The sequence below is a fragment of the Furipterus horrens genome, unplaced genomic scaffold, assembly GCF_987537825.1.
Source record: "Furipterus horrens unplaced genomic scaffold, mFurHor1.1.pri manual_scaffold_3, whole genome shotgun sequence".
NCBI lineage: Eukaryota > Metazoa > Chordata > Mammalia > Chiroptera > Furipteridae > Furipterus > Furipterus horrens.
In genome coordinates, this window is record NW_028327173.1 from 171,941,046 (window position 1) to 171,965,190 (window position 24,145).

Below are 24,145 nucleotides of genomic sequence, written 5' to 3' on the forward strand. Positions count from 1 at the left end.
GACTAGAAAAGAAAGCAAAGAATGTGCTAGTGTGAAAAGTAAATGGAACAGATGAGTATCAGGAGGCAGTAGCCCAGTAAGCAGTCTTAGTGTTGGGCTTGGAGCTTAAGTACTACCAGAAACAAAACAGAAGTGCACCCTTTTTGTTTGTTTATTTGTGCTTGTTAATTACAGTTCCTTAAAAATTTGGGATACCACATAGGAATTTGAGTTTCCCACAACGTAACAGAAACTGTCAGTGCAATATTGCTTCAGAAAAATAATATTGCACTAAAATACTAGCTTTTCCTGCCCTTAAAGAAAAACTATTGTAGTTTTACAGTAAGTGTAGTAAATGTCTATTTGTTGAAAATCATTTTTTAGGTTTCTGTTTTCTGAGGAAAGATTAAGAACAATTTTTTCAGTTTTATTGAGAAATAATTGGCATCACTGTATAGGTTTAAGGTGTACAATATGATGGTTTAATTTACATATATTGTGTAATGATTACCACATCCATCATCTCGTGTAGATACAATAAGAAGGAAAAAATTTTCTCCTGTGATTAGAACTCTTAGGATCTACTCTCTTAACTTTGTTATACATCGTCGTCGTCGGCAGCCGTCCGTCTCGAGAGACGATGGCGTAGCTATCAGAGTCTATCTGCACCGCCGAGAATGGCTGTGCAGTCCGATTCAGGAGTGACAATCCCTGCCGCACTTGGTACAGGTGAAGGCAGATGGCCGTTGTTGCTGCTGTTGACGCTGCTTCCGCCTTGATCTTTTCTGGACCGCATCCTCGTTGCGCGCAGCCTCTGCACGTGACGTACCTTGCCTGACCGCGAGCCTCCAGGCTAGGCGGTCATCTGCTTGAACTTCCCATGTGTTGAGATTGATGGAGCATTGTGTCATGTCCTTTTTGCAGATGTCTTTGAACCGCAGTTTTGGGCGCCCTGTCATCCTCTTGCCTTCTGCTAGCTCGCCGTAGAGGAGGTCTTTGGGGATACGGCCTGCATCCATTCTTTTGACATGGCCGAGCCACCTGAGGCGTCTCTCGCTAAGAACTGCATGCAAACTGCTCATATTGGCTCGCTTCAGCACCTCGGTGTTGGGGACCTTATCCTGCCAGGCGACATGCAGGACGCGTCGCAGGCACCTCATGTGGAAGCTGTTGAGTTTCCTTTCGTGCCTTGCGTAGGTGGTCCACGTCTCGCTGCCATAGAGGAGAGTGCTGAGTACGCAGGCTTGGTAGATGCGCAGTCTGGTTTTCTCAGTGAGGCTGGAATTGTTCCACGCTCGCCGGTTCAGTCTGGCCATAACTGTGGCTGCCCTGGCGATTCTCCGGTTGACCTCCAAGTCGACTGACAGAGAGCTCGAGATGGTGGACCCAAGGTAAGTGAAGTCGTTGACAACCTCCAGGGTGTATCCGTCGATGGTGATGCATGGGGGAGTCCCCGTGCCTTGAGCCATAACATTCGTCTTCGTCAGGCTGATGGCTAGTCCGAACTCCTTGCATGCGTGGGAAAGGCAAGTGACTAGCTGCTGGAGTCCCTCTTCGGAGTGTGATGTCAAAGCTGCGTCGTCGGCGAAGAGCATCTCACGGATGAGCACCTCTTTGACTTTGGTCTTGGCTCGTAGACGGGTCAGGTTGTAGAGCTTGCCATCGGATCTGGTGTGAATGAAGACCCCCTCGCTGCAGTCCTTAAAGGCGTATTGGAGGAGCATGGAGAAGAAGATTCCGAACAGCGTAGGCGCGAGGACGCAGCCCTGCTTTACTCCGCTGCTGACTGGGAAGGCCTCAGAGGTTGCGCCGTTGTAGGACACCGTGCTGTGCATGTTGTCGTGAAAGGACATGACCACAGCAAGCAGATGTGGTGGACAGCCAATCTTCCGTAGCAAGCTGAAGAGTCCGCTTCGACTGACCAGATCAAACGCCTTCGTGAGGTCAATAAAGGCGAGGTAGAGTGGTTTATGCTGCTCGTGACACTTCTCCTGCAGCTGGCGTAGGGAGAAGATCATGTCCACTGTTGATCGGCCAGCTCTGAAGCCACACTGGGACTCTGGGTAGACGCGGGAAGCAAGGGTCTGCAGGCGGGCAAGAGCGACCCGGGCGAATACTTTGCCGACGACGCTGAGGAGAGAGATGCCCCGGTAGTTGTTGCAGTCGCTGCGGTCTCCTTTGTTCTTGTACATGGTGATAATGTTGGCGTCTCTCATATCCTGGGGGATGTAACCCTCCTTCCAGCAGCGACAGAGTAGATGGTGGAGCGGCTGTAGCAGGACTGGTTTCCCGCTCTTTAGGATTTCTGGAGGGATTCCGTCGCTTCCTGGTGCTTTCCCGCAAGCAAGGCGGTCGATGGCTTTGCCGAGCTCTGCCGCAGTAGGTGGGGTGTCTAGCTCCTCCATGACTGGTAGGTCTGGGATGGCGTTAAGAGCAGTGTCTGTTACGGTGTTCCTCGTTGCGTACAGCTCGAGGTAGTGCTCGGTCCACCGCCGCATTTGCTGTTCCTGGTCAGTGATGACCTCACCTGTCTTGGACTTAAGGGGGGCGATCTTGGAGGGGATTGGACCTGTTGCCTTCTTGATACCCTCATACATTCCTCGTGCGTTGCCTATATCGGCGGCTTCCTGAATGCTTCTGCACAGGTTTAGCCAATAGGTGTTGGCACAGTGGCGGGCGGTCTTCTGGACTTTGTTCCTGGCAGCCCGTAGAGCTTGAAGTGTACTGGGAGTGGGCGTGACCTTGTAAGCCAGTAGGGCCTTCCTCTTAGCCTCGATCACGGGTTCCATTTCTTCCCAGTGAGCCTCGTACCAGTCAGCGTTCTTCCGCTCTTTCTTCCCGTAAGCAATAATGGCGGAGTTGTATATGGCGTCGCGGAGACGTGGCCAATTGGATTCGATAATGTCATCTGCCGCCACTCCCTCGCCGAGTGCATCTTCCATCTTGTTGATGAATTGCTGGGTCTTAACTGGGTTGCTGGCACAACTGGTGTTGATGCGTGGGCGACCCTTCATCTTGGAGTGGTGCAACCTCTTCGGCATTATGCGCACCTTGCTTACCACGAGGGCATGGTCCGTGTCGCAGTCTGCACTGTGGTAGCTGCGGGTGAGGAGGGTGCTGCCAATATCCGTTCTTCTGGTGATGACGAGGTCAAGCTGGTGCCAATGGCGGGAGCGGGGGTGCCTCCATGACACCTGGTGGATCTCTTTGCACTTGAAGAATGTGTTTGTCACGCACAGGCCGTGGTGACACAAGAGCTCAAGCAGTCGCTGACCATTCTCATTGATCTTTCCTCTCCCAAAGTTTCCAAGGCAGGTGGGCCAGGCCATGTGGTCGGCTCCTACTCTTGCGTTGAAGTCTCCAAGGAGATAGAGAGCGTTACTTCTGGGAATCTTGGATAACGCTTCGTCCAGTGCATGGTAGAACTGTTCTTTCTCTTCGGTGGTGGCGCAGAGGGTTGGGGCATACGCTCTAAGAATGCTGACTGGGCCGAAAGTTGTTGACAATCGGAGGGTAAGTAATCTCTCTGTGCCTCCTGTGGGTGGCTCTATGGAGTTAACAAGCGTGTTCTTCACAGCGAACCCAACACCGTGCTGTCTTGGTTGGTCCGGAGACTTCCCTTGCCAGTAGAAGGTGTAGTTGGTTTCTCTGATAGTTCCGTTGTCGGCCAACCGGGTCTCCTGTAGAGCCGCAATGTCGATGTTTAGTCGTGCCAGTTCCCTATCGATGACAGCGGTTTTCCTGGCACCCTTGATCCACGGAAGGTCTGCAGTAAGTCCGGGGCACATGGTCCTGATGTTCCAGCTAGCGAGGCGAAGAGCCGGAGGCTTCTTTCTTGTTGTTTGCTTGGAATTAACTGGTGCGGGTGTTTTGTGGCCCACTTTTCGAGAGGCGCCTCTCTGATCCCCACGCACCCAGTGGGGCAGGCGAGCCATGGCGAGATGGTAGCTGTCCAGTGAGGTGCGATGACCTCTCCCACCGTCAGAGGAGACCCCTGGCGCTCGTTTCCTTCGCCAATCGGATGAGCTTATAACTGGTATCTGTCTCCTCCCGTGTTGAGTCGACATCTTGCGATGACGCTGGAGTGTCCTCTCAAGTGAAACTGAAGCTACAGAGCCTGGGCAGGGTGATATGGAGGGTCTGCTGTTGCCCATGCAGCAGACCCCCCCTCTCTTATACAAGTGTTAAATATAGTAACCATGTTGTACATTACATCCCTAGTGGTTATTTATCTTATAAATAGAAGTTTGTACCTTTTGACTACCTTCCTCCAAACCCCCCTCCTTCCAATCCCTCATCTCTGGTAACCACCAAATTAACCACCAAATTCCTATGAATTTGGTGGTTTTGTTTGTTGGTTAGTTGGTGAGATTCCATGTGTAAGTAAGATCATACAGTATTTGTCTTTCTCTGTCTGGCTTATTTCATCTAGCATAATGCCTTCAAGGTCCATCTTTGTTGTCCCAAATAGTAGGATGTCCTTGTTTTCTATGACTGAATAATGTACATATACACAAATCACAACTTTTTTATCCATTCACCCATCAATGAATACTTAGGTTATTTCCATGTCTTAGCTATTTTAAATAATGGTGTTATGAACATGAGCATACATATATCTTTTTGAGTTAGTGTTTTCATGTCCTTTGGATATATTCCCAGAAGTAAAATTGCTGGATCATATTTTTAACTAGTTCTATTTTTAATTATTTGAGGAACCTCCATATTATTTCTCATAGTGGATGCACCAATGTACAATGCCACTTACAGTGCACAGGTTTCCCTTTTCTCCACATCTTCAATAGCACTTGTTATCTCTTTGATGATGACTCATCATCTTTTTGATGATGACTAATCTAATAGGTATAAGGTGGTATCTCATTGTCATTTTAATTTGAATTTCCTTAATGACTAGTGATGTTGAGCATCATCTTTTTATGTATCTGTTTGTATATCTTGTTTGAAAAAGTATAAAAACAATCTTGAGTATAGTATAGTTACCTTCTGATCTTTCTTTTCTTTGGAAATATTATCTTTTTCATGGGATGAGACTATTTGTTCCTTTTTACTTGCCTTATTTTCCATATATCTATTCCTCCTGAAACAAAATAAAACTTCTAATGGGCTATATATGTACTTCCCTACAGACTCTGCCTTCTCATTTTTATAATTTAATTTGCGTTCTCTATGTCTTTTTTCAAACACATTTTCATATATATATTTATAATGTATCTGCTTACACCTTGTATTGATGTCTTCTAGGTTATAGCTTTGTACTAGTTCAAATTCTGTAGCCTTTATTATCTATAGAACCAGTGATAAGATTGTAAGTAGAGGGAGAGAAGGGGGATAAGTAAGGGAAGGGTTTAATTAAAGAGCCTGTATGAAGGACTCATGGACATGGACAGCGGGGAGGGATATGATTGCGGGAGAGGGGGTGGGCTGGGTGGGGGAGAGAAATTGGGGGAAAAGGGGACAACTGTAATTGAAAAACCAAAATAAAAAAAAAAAAAAAAAAAAAAGATTGTAAGTAGAATCTGTAATTATCAGGAAAATGATCATCAGGAATATGATCTACTTTGAGTTACTGGTAGTCATTTAAAAAGTTGGGGTATCGTTAAATATGGAGCTCCTTTTACATAAAAATTCTCATAAAAATATCTAATATACAAAGGAACAAATTAAACATAGATGTTGAGTTTTAAAAAGGATAATAGTGAGCACCTCCCTAGCTGAAGAAATATACTTTGTCAATATTTTGACACTGTTTGTGTGCCCCTCTTTAAGGGTAACCTCTCCTTCATTCCTCTCCAAAGATACTTATACATTTAGTGTTTCTCATTTTCTGATATTTTAACATATATACAACATGTATATATTTAATATTATATATTATTTAGTTTTACATTTTTAAGTACCTAATATAAATGGAACCTAGAGTATGAATTTTTCCACATTTACTTCACATCCTCATCTACATTTAGCATTATAATAGGTGTGAAATGATATCACATTATGGTTTGAATCTGCATTTTAGAGATTACAAGTGAAGTATGAGCATATTTTCATATACTTCTTAGTCATTCATATATTTCGCTCTATGCTTGTTTGCCCTCTGTCAGTCTTTTATTGGGATATCTCTTTTTGAGCTGTACAAGTTTTAAGTATTTGGTATAAATATGTTCATTATTTGTCTTACATACTTTTTGCCACTTTGTGATATGACTTTGCTCTCTTGATGGTATATTTTAATAAACATAAGTTTTATATTTAAAACTACTCCATTTAATATTTTCCTTTCTGGCTTGTACTCTTTATAGTTTAATAAATTGTCCCCTACCTTAAATTTAAAAAATATTCTATAATATTTGGTTTTAAAGTTTTACATGTCTTTTTTTTTTTTCTTCATTTTTTTCATAGAGTCTTTTTTTCAAGATTTTATTTATTTTTGGAGAGAGGGGAAGGAAGGGAGAAAGAAAGGGAGAGAAATAATGATGTGTAATGTGTGAGAGAAACATTGATTGGTTGCCTCTTGCACAGGCCTAACCAGGGACCTGGCCCACAACCCAGGCGTGTGCCCTGAATGGGAATCAAACTGGTGACCTTTTGGTTCACAGGCTGGAATCCACTGAGTCACCCCAGCCAGGGATTTTTTTTTTTTTCCATTTTTTATTGTGGGAAAATACACATAATATTAACTTTACCATCTTAACCATTTTTAAGTGTAAAGTTCAGTGATATTCATGTTGTTGTACAGTCATCACCACCACCCATCTCCAGAACTCTTTCATCTTACAAAATCTCTATATCCATGAAACACTAAATCTCCATTCCCACCTCCTCCCAGACTCTATCAACTCCCTATTGTATTTTTCTCTCTGTGACGTTGACTACTCTAAGAATCTCATATAGTGGAATCATACAGTAATGTAATTGTCTTTTTATAACTGGCTAATTCACTTAGCATAATGCCCTGAAGGTTCATCTATGTTTTAGTGTACATCAGAATTTTCTTCCCTTTTAAGGCTGAATAACATTCCATTGTGTGTGTGTATATATATATATATATATAGTGTGTATATATATATATATATATATATATATATATATATATACTGTATCTTGCTTATCCATTTATCTGTCAATAAGTACTTGGGTTGCTTCCATGTTTTAGCATTTGTGAATAATGCTGTTAAAAACATAGGTACACATATATCTCTTTGAGACTCTGCTTTAAATTCTTTGGGTATATGCCTAGAAGCAGAATTGATGAATCATATGGTAATTCTATTTTTAATTTTTTGAGAAATCACCATACAGTATTCCACTATGTACCATTTTCCATTCCCACTAACAGTGCAGTTTCTCTAAATTCTTGCCAACACTTCTTATTTTCTGGTTTTATTTTATTTATTTATTTATTTATTTTTATTTTTTATTTTTTTAAATATGTTTTCTTGATTATGCTATTACAATTGTCCCAATTTCTTTTCCCTTTGTTCCCCTTCACCCAGTGACATCCCTCCCTCCAGTTGTCCCCCACCCTTAGTCCATGCCCATTGGTTGTGCATATAGTTCTTCTTGACATCTTCCTGTCTACTCCACTCCCTCCTACTATGCTTCTTAATTCCTGTACCATCCACCTCCCTTTCCCCGCTTCTTTCTCCCTGCTGACCTCCCCACATAATGTTCCCCATGCCTATTATTCTGTTCACACTCTCGTTGCCTACTTAGTTTGTCTTTGTTTCGGTTCCCTAGCTTCTGTTGTTGGTTGTTGTGATAGTTTTCATTTTAATGTTCATAGTTTTGACCCTCTTTCTCCTAAACAAGTCCCTTTAACATTTCATATAACAGTGGTTTGGACCTGATGAACTCGTTCAGTTTTACTTTGTCCTGGAAGCACTTTCTCTGCCCTTCTATTTTGAATGACAGTTTCGCTGGATAGAGTAATTGTCATTGTAGGTTTTTGCTTTTCATTCCTTTGAATATTTCTTGCCAGTCCCTTCTTGCCTGCAGAGTTTCTTTTGAGAAATCAGCTGACAGTCTTATTGGGACCCCTTTGTATGTAATTCTCTTCTTGTCTCTTGCTGCTTTTAAGATTCTCTCTTTATCCTTAATTTTTGACATTTTGATTATAATGGGTCTTGGTGTGGTTCTCCCTGAGTCCAGTTATTTTGGAACTCTCTGTGCTTCCTGGACCTGTAAGTCTATTTCCTTCCCCAAGTTAGGGAAGTTCTGCTTCATTACTTTTTCAGATAATTTTTCAACTTATAGTTCTTCTTCTTCACCTTCTGGCAACCCTATGATTCGATGTTGGCCCGCTTATAGCTGTCCGATAAGTTTCTGAGCCTCTCCTCATTTTCCTTACTTCTTGTTCCCTGTTTCTGTACTGGTTGACTGTTTGTTCCTTTCCTATGTTCCGATTTGTTGATTTGATCCCTGGTTTTCTTGCCCTCACCACTAGTTTCATATGTGTTTTTGTTCATTTCAGCAGGACTAGCCTTCATTCCTTCCCTGTCTTGTTTAAGATCTGCTGTTAGGTCTGTAAGCGCTTTTATAACCAAAGCTCTGAACTGTGCCTCAGAAAGATTTCCCATCTGCTGCTTCACTAGATTAGAAATTTGCTGTCTGGTCAGCTGCGTCACTGGATCTCTGTCATGATCTGTGCCATCTTGAACAGTTTTGTGCTTTCCTTTGCTTCCTGGGCCGGGCTGTCACACCTCCTACGCTATAGAGGGTGGAGCCCCATGCACTGCTCATGACCAGGTGACCCTTCTCACCACGCTGTGGCATTTTCTGCAGGGGTGGGGGTCCAGTGTGAATTCCTGCCGTTCACTCTCCGCTGAGAGACCAGGAGCCTCCTCCTCTGTCCTCACCCCCACTGGGCCTCACAGTCCAAGGCAATGGGGGTCTGCCTTCCCCGGCTTTGGAATCATAAGCTGACAGGTCTGGTCTGCAGCTGGGCGTGCTCCCCAGGCGCTTCTTGCCTCCCCTTAAATACAGGTGTCTGTGCTTACTGCTGTCCTGCTGCTGTTGCCGCGGACAGCACAGCTTGACCTCTCCTGCCCAGCTTTGCCCCTCCTACCTGTCTGGATGAGCACCACTTCTTTATAACTTCATATGTTGGACTTTCATTTATTTTCTGTAACTTCTGGTTATTGCTGGTTTTGCGGTAGTTGTATTTCTTCTTAGTTGTGGAGGGAGATGGAGCATGTCAGTCCAGGCCTCCATCATGGCTGGAAGTCTCCTGTGTTTTGTTTGCTTCCGTGTCCCAGGCAGAGCTGTCACTCCTACTATGTTGTAAGGGGCGGAAGCTTAGGAATTTGTCAGTAATGGGTGACCTGGTTCACCACGTTGTGGCACTGTCTGAGAAGGAACAATGCCGCTTGCCCAGCACTCGCCCCTTTTCCAGGCGCCTCTCCCACTTCCATACCGGACTGGCGCCCCTCTAGCTGCTGCCCTTGCGTCGTTCCCAGAGTGGGTGGATCTGCAGACATTCTAGGTCTGTGGGGACCCTTTAAACAAGTGGACTCTGCTGAGAGACCAGCAGTTTCCACCTCAGTCACAACCCCTACTGGTTTGCACAGTCAAAAGCAATGAGGCTTGATTTTCCCCAGAGCCGGGACAGTGAGCTGCACAGTCTGGTGAGGAGCTGGGATCGCTCCCCAAGTGTCCCTCCTGAGTTTTTAAAACGTGTGACTGCACTTTCCGCCAGCCTGCTGCTGTTGCCACTGCTGCCACCATCACACCGTGTCCTCTCCGCCCCTCCTACCTGTCTGGATGAGTATTCCTTCTTTATATCTTTGTTTGCTGGATTTCCATGCACTTTGATTTTCTGGAACTTCTGTTTGTTTCTAGTTTTGAGGTAGTTGTATTCCTTCTTAGTTGTGGAGGGAGACGCAGCATGTCTGTCTATGCCTGCATCGTGGCCAGAAGTCTTATTTTATTTTTTACGGTAACTATTTTTATATGTGAAGTGGTATCGCACTGTGGTTTTGATTTTCATTTTATTTTCTAATTTCTCTTGTGATTTTTTTTATCCATTTGTTGTTTATGAGTGTGTTGCATAATTTCCACAAATATATGAATTATCCAATTTTATTTCTGTTACTGATCTCTACCTTTATCCTATTGTAGTTAGAGAAAATATTTTGTCTTATATCTATCTTTTAAAAACGTATTGAGTCTTAATTTTTAGCCTAACATATATTCTACCCTGGAGAATGTTCCATGTGTGCTTGAGAAGAATGTGTACTGCATCGTTGCATAGAGTGCTCTGTATATTTCTGTTAGATCTAGTTGATTTATTTTGTTGTTTGAGTCCTCTATTCTCTTGCTTATCTTCTATCTGGTTGTTTTATCCATTAATGAGCATGGGGTATTGAAATTGCAGCTTTTGCTTCACATATTTTGATGGCCTGCTATTGGGTGCATAAATGTTTATAACTTACACCTTGCTGTATTGAAACTTTTAAAATATAATGTCCCTCTTTTTTCTTGTAACCTCTTTGATTTAAAGTCTATTTTGTCTGATATTAGTATAGCCACTCCTATTATCTTTTGGTTACCATTCGTACTGAATATATTTTTCCATCCTTTCACTTTCGATCTCTTTGTTTTTTGGATTTAAAGTGAATCTCTTGTAGACAGCTTGTAGTTGGGTCATTATTTTTTTATCCATCTTGCCAGTCTCTGTCTTTTGATTAGAGTTTAATCCATTTACATTTAATGTAATTATTGATAAGGAAGAATTTACTTTTGCCATTTTGCTGTTTCTTTTCTTTATGCCTTTTAGCTGTTTTGTCCCTCATTTCTTGCGTTACTGTTTTCTTATGTGTTTAGGTGATTTTTTTGTAATGTAACATTTTTACTCCCTTATCATTTCCATTTCTATGTATAGTCTATGCTACTGTCTGAATGTTGGTGCTACCCACACACTCATATCTTGAAATCCTAATGCCCACTGTAATGGTATTAGGAAGTGGGATCTTTGAAAGGTGCTTAGGTCATGAGGGTGGAGCCCTCATTAACGGAATTTATACTCTTATACAAGAGACCCACACAGATCTTCCTAGCTCCTTCTACCATGAGGAGTCAAGGAATCTGTGACATGGGAGATGGTCCTCATGCAACCATGCTGGCACACTGATCTTGGACTTCCAGCCTCCAGAACTGTGAAAAATAAATTTCTGTTATTATAAGCTACCCAGCTTATGGTATTTTGTTATAGAAACCCAAACTGACTAAGACAATTGATCATGCTCTTGGCATTACATCTAAGAATTTATTGCCTGATCCAAGGTCATAAAGATTTTATGTTTTGTTTTATGTTTTCTTCCAAATATTATATAGTTTAAAATTTTACTTTCAGATTTATGATGCATTTTGATATTAATTTTATGTAGGGTATGATATATTGAGGTTTATATTTTTACATATAGATATGCAATTTTTCTACCACCATTTATTGCAAAGCTATTCTGTCTCCATTGAATTGCCTCAGCACCTTTGTCACAAATCAGTTGACTATTCAAGAGAAATGGAAATATATGTTCACACAAAACCTTGCAAATAAATGTTTATAGCAGCATTTCTTACTATAGCCAAAAGTGGAAACACACAAAGCCCTGTCAACTGACGGTATTACTCCCTTAGCTGCAGGGGATACATTCTAAGATCCCTGGTTGATGCCTGAAACTGTGGATATCACCAAACCTTATATACATACTATGTTTTTTCCTATGCATACATACCTATGTTAAAGTTTAATTTACAAATTAGGCACAGTAAGAGATCAACAACAATAACTAATAATAAACAGATTAATTTTAACAATAAACTGTTATAAAAGTTAAGTGAATATGGTCTGCCTCTCTCTCCCTTTCCCTCTCACAAATTACAAAAACTTTATTGAAGGGAATTAAAGACCAAATATAGGTGGAGCAATATCTCATGTTTATGGATTGGAACACAATACCACAACAGTATTGATTCCTTTCAAATCAATTTATAAATTTAATCTAACTTCAGACTAACATGTTGATTCCGATGGAAAAGGTCAAAATAGTCAATACTGATAATAATTAGAAGAATAAGAGAGGCTGGCCATATAATGACATGGTGTAAAGTGATTTCAATTAAGATAGTGTACTGTTGGTGCCGGTGTAGACAAATGGGTGAATGGATCCAAACTGAGAGCTCAGACACAAAGTCACTATTTATTAAATATGTGTGTGTATGTGTACACATGTTCATGTATGGTGTGTATGTAATTCTTATTTATAACAAAGATCACAGGGAAGACCACATGAGGAAAGAAGGGGCTTTGATAGGGGCCTGAAAATTTTGTTACTAATATAGAATAAATCAAATTGAAAATATATCTCACATCTTATACAAATAACAATTCCTGATAGATTAATAACTTAAATTATTTATCAAAGCAAAACTTAAAAACTAGAAGTATAAATATGAATATCTTTCATATGTTATATAAGGGGTAATTTCTTAAACATGACATGCAAAGTGCTAGTCATTAAATAAATTAACAAAATTTAATACTATAAAATTATTGTCTTCATCAATAATAGCTTGAGGAAAGTGAAAAAACAAGCTCTAATTAAAAGATTTTTGCCATACATATAACTAACAAGTGACTAGCATTCAGGATATATGAAGAAACCCTATAAATCAGTAAAAAAAAAGACAACCTAATAGAAAAATGAGCAAAACTTATGTACTCACCTGATTAACATTTAAAGAAATACATATCAAGACCACTGTGAAATACCATTTTTACCTATACAATTGACAAAAATTAAGAAGTCTGATAAAACCAAGTATTAGAAAGGATATGGCTCAATAGCATGTCTAATAAATTCCTGGGAGTGGGTGGGAAGTGAAATATTGATACAGCCACTTAAAAAATTTTTCATCACATTGTAAAGTTGAGTACTTGAAAAAAATACAACCCAAAAATTCCATTCATAGTACATCTTGCATATTTGTAGTCTGCTACAAACAATTTTTAAGAATTATTTCAGTCTGTAAAAAGTTGTGATGCAGTTTTCAGCTCTGAAGATGTTTTTCTATCCAAAATATTATGTCTGACCAGGGTGCCTGATTCACAGCAGTTATGTACTCAGGTGATAACAACAGCATAGGCTAGGAACTTCATCAAAGAAAATGTATAGTTGCTCTCCTAAAAAGGGACTTCTGTGCTGAGACTGAAATTAGGTTGGCAGGTAGTGCTGGAATCAAATATGAATAGATAATAATAAATAATATTATTAACAGTGGTCACCATTATTAAGCACATACTACTTGTCAGACTTTGGACTTCATTTAACGGACATTATTTCATTTATCACAAAGCTTCTCTAATGTAGGTACTGTTCTTTTTACTTTTTTACTTTTTTTTTAATCCTCACCTGAGGACATGCTCATTGATTTTAGAGAGAGAGAGGAAGGAAGGGAGAGAGAGAAACATCAATCAGTTGCCTCTCTTATGCATCTCAACTGGGGACCTCTCATACGTGCCCCAGCTGAACCGAACCTGCAACCCAGGCATGCGCCCTGACCAGGAATTGAACTGTTGACCTTTCAGTCTACAGGACAATCCTCCAACCAAGTGAGCCACACTAGTCAGGGTTCTAGGTACCATTCTTAATCTCACTTTTTAGATATAGGATAGTGAGCCATTCATTTGGGAGGTTAAATAATTTCTCCAGCTTCATATATATATGTTTTGAAGCTGGGATTTAAACAAAGACTCTCTGACTACTACATCTATCATATGGCAATATAGAAGCCATTATGTTTTGGATATAACATCCATTTTTCTTAACTTTGCAGAGAAATTCATGGCTATAGGCAATGATTCTGTTGTCTCCAGATGCTTTGTACTATTTTTTAGAAAGTATTGCTGTATGTCTGTCTCCATTAATGAAAAACTAAATTGTATGTTAGATGTGCAGTATTTCAATAGCACTGTTTTTATTTTTTAATCCTGGCCGAGGACATGCTTACTGATTTTAGAGAGAGAGGAAGGGAGGGAGAGAAACATCGATGTGAGAGATCGATGTGCCTCTCATTTGTGCCCCTACTGAATCCTGCAATCCAGGCATATGCCCTGACTGGAAATCAAACCCGTGACCTTTTGGTTTTGGGGACGATGCTCCAGCCAACTGAACCACACCAGTTAGGGCTCAATAGCACTATTTTGTAGATGAACAACAATATATAGAGATATAGTTATAAATTTTATGTATATATATCAGTGTGATCTGATGACTTATTAAAATTATACCAAGAGGTACAACTGCCTTATTTTTCTCTTATCATAGGACTTATCAAATAGACATAATGAAGAACATCTATTTAAGTATATATTTATAAATTTAGGTGAAAGGTTATTTAAGAGCCCAGTTTCAAAAATTAATATTATTAAGGGTTGATTTGAGGTTAATATTATTTAGGTTTAGATCATATATCTGATCTGAGGAATCAGTTGATGCATGTTTTGACTTTCTGTTCTTTTGATACAATGCAAATGAGCTCACTTATGTGTTGTCCAAGAGTTATTTGATTTCCACTACAGAGGCAGAATATTATAGTAGAAAGGTCTGGGATGGAAGTTTGGTAGATACCTGGGATCTAATCTCAACTGACAGTTATTAACTGTATGAACTTGTATATATCACTTGCTAGTGGCTATGATCTTAGGAAAGTTACTTAATCCAATTCTTAATTTTCTCAGTTGTCAAAAGTACAGATAATAAATACCTTGCTAGACTATTTAAAGGAATAAGTAAATAACACAAGAAGGCATCCATGGTAGATTGCCTGAAACAGAAATTCTGTTTCCTTTTCTTGCACAAAGTCAGTTACATCTTTGCCTTTACTTTCTTAAATCTACAATAATACTAATAGCATTTACTATGTACCAGCCACTATTCTCAGTGTGCTACATGTATCTATTAACTTACAACAACCTTATGAGGCAGACAAAGAGAGGTTAAACAACTTGCCTATGGTTACTCAGCTAAGAAATGGGGAAGCCTTGATTTGAATCTCAGCAGTCTGGTTTTAACCGGAGCCTGTGTTTTTAACCAGAACCTGTGTTTTTAGCCATTACACTGTACTACCTTTTTAAAGGAGAGAGTTGTGGGCTGTATCAGTTGTTTATTGTCTGTTAAACTGCATGATAAAGAGTCACAAAACCTGAGGGGCATAAAACAGTAAGTATTTATTAATCACATGTTGAAATAAGTGTTAGGCAACTCTGTTGATCTTGGCTCCCTTACATGGCTGGGGTCAGCTTGCTGCAGAGCTCATTCCAAGTGTCTCTCATCCTGCAGCAAACAAACTAGTCTAGAAATACTCTGGTAGTGAATGGCAGAGCCATGTCTGCTACAAGAAATCATGTGGCTGATGGCAGAGTCAAAGCAGTGGGCCATTATAAAGTTACAAAGGCAGTGGATGTAAGAATGTGTCACTTGACTCATTTGAGGTTATTTTGTAATATACAGCAAATGTCAAGGCCTAGGGCTCCAAAATTCTTGTATATTAAAGATGAATGCTAAAAAATAGCATTTCTGATCATTTAAAAGAAAACTCAGAAAACACACAAGTGCACGCAGACATATGCACACATGCACACACATACACATATATTTATAGAAAGTATGCAGACCTTCTTTCAGGAATACTTAATTCAGTCAGTAGTTTCAAGGTAGTAGTGGTGTTGATGATGATGATAGCTAACCTTTGTGAATTTACTAAGTGACAAGCACTGTTCTCAGCACTTTACATATAGTAACTCCCTTAATCTTGACCACAACACTATTAAATAGGTACTATTAGCAGTTTCCATTTTACAGATGAAGAAACTGAGAGGTTTAGTAATATCCTACGTTCACACCACTTTTTTTGTAAGATCTCCACATAAAGTAACTTTCACAAGTTTCCTTTTTTATTGAATTATCTCCAGACCTCTTTGCCATGGGTTTGAAGACCTATAATCTGGCCCTTCCCAATTTAATTCTCAGTAACCATTGTTAGGAGGTATTTTAGACAATTAGGAGTCTAGGATTTTGTATATGGGATTCATGCTTTGGAGGGAGCTGAACTAGATGCTTTAGAGATTTATTTCAATTTCAAGAATATATGATTCTGAGTCCATTTATGTATTTCATCCTATGTATATTCAGCTTTAAAATTTTTTTCAAGTCTTTTTCATATGAATAACCAGCTTATTTCTAGGGGATCAAGAAAGTATCCACTAAAGCCATTTTATTCCTCTTTTCTAAAAGTAGATTGCTTTGTTATGATTTTCTTTCTCACTCTGCAAGCAGAGATCTCTGCACTGATGTAGAGCTGTTTTGAGAATAAAATTGTTTGATTTGGTCACATGATCAGAACAACCAGATATAATTTTCTGAGATATGGTATGAATGACGTTAATATATGTCATTTTAAATGAGCATTTCTAATTTGACTGTGTTCCTGTTTCAGATGTTTGAGAGTTACGAGGTATATAGACATTTCTTGGTATCTTATGATGACTGCCTGAATAAATTGTCGTTTTATTCAACAGGTGGGTTTTCAGAAAAGGCATATGAATGGAGCTCAGAAGAGGAGGAGCCAGTGAAAAAGGCAGGACCGGTCCAAGTCCTTATTGTCAAAGACGACCATTCCTTTGAGTTAGATGAAACTGCACTAAATCGAATCCTTCTCTCAGAGGCTGTCAGAGACAAGGAGGTCGTTGCTGTATCTGTTGCTGGAGCATTTAGAAAAGGAAAGTCATTCCTAATGGACTTCATGTTGAGATATATGTACAACCAGGTATGTAAAGGTGCTTTAAAAAGTTTTCTGTTTCTGTGCTTCTGTCACATTGTTTTTATTTAATAGTGTCCTTTATTTCCATTTCTATTACTGTGTATCCTAAATATAAACTAGTTTCAAAATGCTATTGTGTAATCATTTCAACTTTGGTGCTTTGGGTACTAAACTACATAGGCCACTTTTATCTGAAACTACTTCGCTACATTTCCCATAGAACATAACTTATTTTTTACTCTTTTAAAAAAGAATGCCACATAGTAATGTGATTATAAATTTTACATGTTATAGAGTTTAAAATGTCAAATAACTTTTGTAAAACTTTTTTATTGTGATCATTCCCCTGCCCCAACATTTATTATGACACTTTCCATGCAAAGTTCAAAGAATTTTACAGTGAATACCTGGGTATCTACTACCTAGATTATATCAGTGACATTAACATTCTTGCTTAATATATGCATCTCCAACTATTAGTTCCATCCATCACTTCATCTAATATTTTTGCTTCATTTCAAAGTAAATTGATATTAGTATACTTCCCCATCAAAGTTTCAATTATTATAGATTTTAGTAGTTATTTAGTTTTTTTGTTGTAAAATTTACATACAATTACTTGCACAAATCTCAAGAGTATATTTGCATAGTTTTTGAAATGCATATACCTCTGTAGCCCTGAATCTTATCGAGTGTATCTTGCTTTTACCCCAGAAAGTTTTATCTTATCTTTTCATACTCATTTCTCATCCTTATCTCCCTGCCCCAGAGGCAACCAACAGTGCTATAACATTGGAGACAATAGTATGGTACAGAAATGAGACTTTAAGGGACACAAGATAAACCAAAAACAGAGGGATAAATAGAAGATTAGAGTTGGGGAACAAAGGGTTGTGAGTGGAGAGCATACCAGTATTTTTATTTTTTTCTATGCTTTTATGTACAACCATTCTGGTGCAAATATAAATTTTGAGGCAGAATAGACACACTACCCAAAGAAACTTTGTATTATGTATTTATACCATAATTATTCATTTTGGATTGATCTTTTAAATTTGGGTTATTTTTTAACAATTTTGTAATGTTAACTTTAATATCTTGTATATTTAATGTCACTTCAAACAAATCAAGAACAGAACTGCTAAAATACTCAGGCTTTGATTGCTGGGGGAGGGGGGTGCTGGGTGGAGGGGAACAAGGGGGAGAAGATTGGAACTGTTGTAACAATATAATCAATAAAAAACATTATAAAATAAAAAAAAAATACTCAGGCTTTGAAAGCAAGCAAAACTCTTATTCCCTATTTACAGCATACCAACGTTAGTGTGTCACTTAACATAGGTGGGAAAATTGAATGAACATTAGTATACTTTACATTCTTTGGGATTATGCAGTTTTAGGCATATTCATAATTTTAACTTAAACATTTGAGTGAAATATTCTATAACACTTGTCATGCTGCTAGTGTTAAATAGCATTTACTCAGAGTAAAGTATAACAGATTTGTGTTGTGTTTGTTTTTCTGCACCTACTACTGGGTGACTCTCCTCCTGTTATTCACTCCCTCCTTCCCCAATACTGAAGCAGTATGTTATTGTTTATATCCTGATACAATATGTTCTCTTATATCTTTATTTCTTTGTTTCTGGAATGCTGTCCCCAAGTTTGCTCATCTGGAAAATTTCTAAACATCTTTCAAGTCTTAGCTCAAACACACCTTTCCTTTGAAGTCTTATATGACCAAGAGTTGGTTATTTCATTTCTTATGCTCCCATTTATCCCTAATAAGCACTCCCATTTTGGCATGCATATAATGCATTATAATGGTTTGCTAGCATGTCTGTCTCCCGATTAGGCTATGAACTTCCTCTGGTCTGGATATCTTTGTATCCCCAGGACCCAACATAAAATGTGGCAGGCAATTGCTCCTCTGTAATAACTTTTTTGGATGAATAAATGAAGTGATTGTATCAATACAGTAGATGTGAATATGTTGTTTCCTTTTGACTAGAGTTGGAGAGATATACAAACCTGAATGGATGAATGGAAAATACTATACTACATATCTAGTTCTGTATCATAGACTTTCTTAATTTATAGGAATCAGTTGATTGGGTTGGAGATTACAATGAACCATTGACTGGTTTTTCATGGAGAGGTGGGTCTGAACGAGAGACAACAGGAATCCAGATATGGAGTGAAGTCTTCCTTGTCAATAAACCTGATGGTAAAAAGGTATGATGTGAATTTCTTAAAGAAAATCAATTTTTCACTTGGAACAGTTACTACTTTTCAGGATCCTCAAAAACTCCCCTTTGAAAACTAATTTTTGGTCATTTGACATGATGATTAGAAGTGCATAGCATTTTATGGCATGTTTCCTATGTACCTTTCCTGTGATCAGGGCAGGTAAAATTGTAGAGACAATGGAACAGCCAGTCAGCTAGCTAACATCTAAACTTTGCTTCAGTGTTGTTTCTGTTATGTTGTATTACTGGTGAAAATAAGTCACTATAGTATTTGGCAGCTAATATTTTTATTTTCTGTGGCATTCATGGCACGTGTAAGAAGTACAGTATTCATTATTAATGGTTTACTTTAGTTCTTATGGTGTTAACTTTGTAGTAACCCTAATACTCTATATGCTCTATAAAATATCAATAACATGCTCTGCTTGCCTATAGGTTGCAGTGCTATTGATGGATACTCAGGGTACCTTTGATAGTCAATCAACTTTGAGAGATTCGGCCACAGTATTTGCTCTTAGCACAATGATCAGCTCAATACAGGTACGGAATAAAATAAATTCATTTTTATGGATGTTTCATTCACTAAAAATTATGAATATATGTTTCTCTACTTGTGTGTGCTAGTGACACAAACAATAAAAATGGTAAATCATGTATATTATTTGGCTCAATTAGCATACCATTTCTTATCATTCTACTCTATAAGAGTAGAATTGTTTTTGTTATTGTCACCTAATTTCTGGTAAGTTTTCAAATTGCCTACTATAGTCAGAAAAGGTTATGTTATCTGTTGATAATTTTTTCTGTTTAAAGCATGTAATCAACACAATAAAATTAAATCTTATAATGTATGCCGATATATTATGATAAACTATTGTAAGTTATATTTAATGAACCAAGATATATAAATGCAAATTTTTATTTTACATAGTTAATAGAAACATTTATAAATATAAAAATCTATGTGTTCACAGCTTTTTAAAATATTTTAATATATATTTAGGAAAGTATCTTCTTGTGAAAATTTTTATCTTCCTTTCCTTTCCTTTTTTCTTTCCATGAGTCTTATTAAGTGGTGTCCTTGAGGTTATTGCAGGCTTTATAAGCTGTCCTAAAAGTCCTTAGAGAATTTTACTGTAACCATAGAACCCATAGCATAAAAGATTTTAATACTATTTAAAATATTTTCTATTTACTGGAAAGAGCAAGAAGAGATGGTAGATAAGAAACAGCCTATTAAAAGAAAGGTTAAGATAGTATAAAAAGGTAGGTAAGACAAAGTGGTTAGGATCAGTAAGTCAAGGTTGAGATTATAAGCAAGTAGAGAAAATGGAGCTAATGAACTGGCAATAAAGGCATCATGTGTGGGTAAGACAACCATGAGAGGATGGACAGAAGGAAGACTGAATTTTTTAAATAAAGGACTTTAAGATAGAAAACCATAATTATAACCTATGATTGACTAGCATTTAAAAATATACTCTTTAAGTGAATGACCCTTTAAAATACTGACATCTAATTTCTTCATAATCAACAGTATAAGCCATTTACATAAGCTGATTAAAACCAAATTGACTTTGCCTTTTAAATATTTATGATTACTATTTAATATTTTACCTGAAGACATTGAATATTTTCACTGAAAAATCTAAGTTCTTTTAAGTAATGACTATTTGTTATTATCTGAGAAATTATCTACTTAAAAGTATACTGTTTGTAATAGTACATTAAAATATACACATCCTTAAGTTTTCTTTGAACTTATTGATATTTATCACCCTCAGAATAATGTCACCTTGATACAGTGATATGTTCATGAAGCAATAATGCATAAATTTACAAGTGTGAAAATGATATTGAGGATCTAACTTTCATGTGATGAAACACTCTACAGACATAACTAAGAAAATCAATTGTGAAGAAGTCAACAAAACTTTTCAAAACAACTTTATATTTGGGTTATTCAGATTTAGATTGCCATAATTTATAAGGAGTATTTGATTGACTATTGTGAAATTGGATTCATAAAGTAATTTTTACATTCTGCCTCCAAAACAGGTGCAGTTGCATTTCTGGAACAATTTTATGATCATTGTACATTGTTCATTGTTTCTTAAGGTTCTTTTACTCCTCATCAAAGTCTTATAAATATCATTATACAAGAATGTATGTAAGAGAGTTCAAGTTTGTGATAACTGATATTTAGAATAATAAAGAATGACAAAGTAAGTGTCATTCTTACTAGGATGATGCTAATTATTTTCTCATTTTAACTTTATTTCTTAATTGAGGTATATAACTTATCCCAAAATGTCCAGGAGGATGATCTTCAGCACCTCCAGGTAATGGTATTTATATTATTTTTTAAATATCTGGTAATGTATTCAGCATGTATAGCGGAAATTCAGGTTTTGGTTGGGTCTTCTTCTACTTGGAAAACTTAACAATTTAGAAAGCTTTAGAAACATAATCAAATGGAGGTGGTCCTATTTCTAGGATTTTTTTCCCCCAGTTTTGTATGGTTATCTTCTTTCTAAATCAGTTTTCAAATTCCTTTGTTTCTCTAAGCTACTTCCTGTTGGCCCTGTATATGTGAAAATATGTGGCCAATTAGAATGGAAAAAGTGTCTTTGGTTTAAAAATGATCCAAAATGTGAAGTTGAAGTCTTAATGTCAGGGATTTAATAATTACTAGTATGATATGAGTTGTATGTCAGTCTTTTCCCACTGTGGGCCACTTTTTGCCTAAGAACTATGAGGGGCTACTTAATGATATAACTCACAGAATTCTGTTTTAGATCTGAAAGAGACTTCAGTGACACCTTATACTTCATATTTTATACATGAGGAAAATTTGGCTGAAAGAAATAAGACTTGCCTAAATTCTTGTGGCTAATTAGTGGTAGAGTGGGAATAAAAATGTGGTCATCTGACTGGACTCAGTGCTCCTTCTACTCACCAAGCAGCATTTAAATCTCAAGTAAAAAATTAGATATTTTGTAAAGATACTTCACATCGCTGTAACCCTCTGCTCTTTCAATTTCTGTTATATTGGTCATACAGCAAAGTCATTTGTTTCTCTAATAGTTGCCCTCTGTATATTTTATAGAATTTTTTTCTTTCAATATATTATTTTATCTTGACAATAAAAGTTGTGCACAAATTTAACAGAAAATAAAGGATGATAAAGCAGGGTAATTTGTAATGTCAGAAATATTATTTTGAGTTCACAGCCAGTATTACTCCCAAATATATTTCTTGTATATCTCACTGACCATTTATGACAAATAGACAGTATGCCAAATAATTGTTAGATGTTTCTTATAAGTTCAATTATTTCTTCAGGCATGTACTGTGCAATACTAGTTTTAGGGATTTCTAAAAAAGGAGTGATTTTGGACCTTGATATTAAGTAAATTATCTTTTTTGAGATCATTTAAAATTATTCCTGTGATTAACATCTCAGTCATCCTCAAAAAAGATTGTGAATTCAATTTATGTTAACAGATGATTCTAATGAGAGTGACTAATCCCTGGACCACCTGCCTTTTAGATATGATTTTCCAGACTTTCATTTAATCACTCTATAATCAGATACCTAGTAATTACCCTTTGCTTTCTAGATTCCCATAGCCTTCACAGGAGAGACAATGTGGTACCATGAAGCTCTTCTAAAGGGGCAAGGGATGGGAGTCCTCAGTGTCAGCATTGTTCCCCCACTCTGAGAAGCCACTGCAGCTTGTTACTCTTGTGTATGCAGTGGCATTTCCTGTGTACATATGGGGAAACCCACTCAGATACTCTGGATGAAACTCTCACCAGAGGCCCAATCACAGTCACCCCGTTAGCTCTGTGTTCTCCAAAACCTTCCATTTCTAACAACACAAAAACTACTATGATGCTTCTCAATTGGGAGCAATAAAAAAAAAAAAAAAAAAAATATATATATATATATATATATATATATATATATATGAGACAGCAGTGTGTCTGATTGTTCGCTTCTTAGCCAAATGTGTATATGCCTTTGTAATAATCTAGGCCATTGTACCATTAAGTGTTCTCAGGCCACAACCTTTATAAATACATCCTACATAGTTTATTGCTCTCTGGCCTAATTATGCAAGTTTTGCTTTGAAAGGTCATTTAACATGTTTCTGTCTCCTCATTGTCCCTACAAAATAACAACAAAAAAACTGTTCTGTATTCTAGATATAAAAAGCGTTAGCTTTAAAATGGAAACTTTATTTTTATTTTTTTATTTTTTGAAAACTTTATTTTTAAAATGTACTTTATATCCTTAATTTTAAAATATCTAATTACTGTACTATTTTATCTACTAGTTCCTTAAAATGATTATTATAATTTTAATAATTTAGTATTTTCTTACAGCTTTGCAAAAAATATATATGTAAATGGAAGAAAGCCAAGAAGTAAAACTTCGCAGATACTGAAGTTTTCTTTGTGCATGTATTTGTATTTGTGTGTTTGTGTGTGTGTTTGATTTTCCTTCTAGCTTTTCACTGAGTATGGCAGACTGGCAATGGAGGAGACATTCCTGAAGCCATTTCAGGTGAGTTGTGGTTAAATGATGATAAATTCTTTTTAAATTTTCTTGAAGAGTATAAGCAAGTATTTTGATTAATTAAGAGGGTCTTCTCTTTTTTCTTTTTTAAAATTTCATTTAAGAAGCCTGTTTGAATGCTTCTATCATCGAATAGCAATCAAATAGCTATTTAATGCCATTTGATATTACAAGAAGATAGAATTGAAAATTTAAAAAATTGTTTTTATTAAAAAAGAAAGGGAAAATAAATGAATGAATGTTTTGGTTCATGCAAAAATATCAGCTTTTTTTCCCTAAACCCAACCCTAGCAATGTCACAAAAGCAAACAAACAAAAAAATATTTGTTAAGTTTTTCAAACAAATAAGTAAGAGGCGTTTGCAAGCCACAGCAAAAGCTGTCTGAGCACAAGACAGTTTTTAGAGGTGCCCTTTTCTTTCTTACTCATTGACCTGTGGGAACCATTACCTGTCTGTTACACTGAGTGTCAGAAGAACAACACACAGCTCAGC

The 24,145-nt window shown here is 37.5% G+C and overlaps 1 protein-coding gene across 1 annotated transcript in view; it reads left to right on the top strand.

Annotated features, from left to right (window-relative positions):
* The window catches only part of ATL1 (atlastin GTPase 1), a 56,282-nt gene that overhangs the window by 3,563 nt on the left and 28,574 nt on the right, over positions 1-24,145 (top strand). The window contains exons 2-6 of the mRNA XM_090270849.1: positions 16,577-16,824; positions 18,919-19,053; positions 19,503-19,607; positions 21,359-21,409; positions 23,584-23,640. Of these exons, the coding sequence (XP_090126975.1) occupies positions 16,577-16,824; positions 18,919-19,053; positions 19,503-19,607; positions 21,359-21,409; positions 23,584-23,640 (596 nt within the window). The remainder of the gene's footprint in view (positions 1-16,576; positions 16,825-18,918; positions 19,054-19,502; positions 19,608-21,358; positions 21,410-23,583; positions 23,641-24,145) is intronic.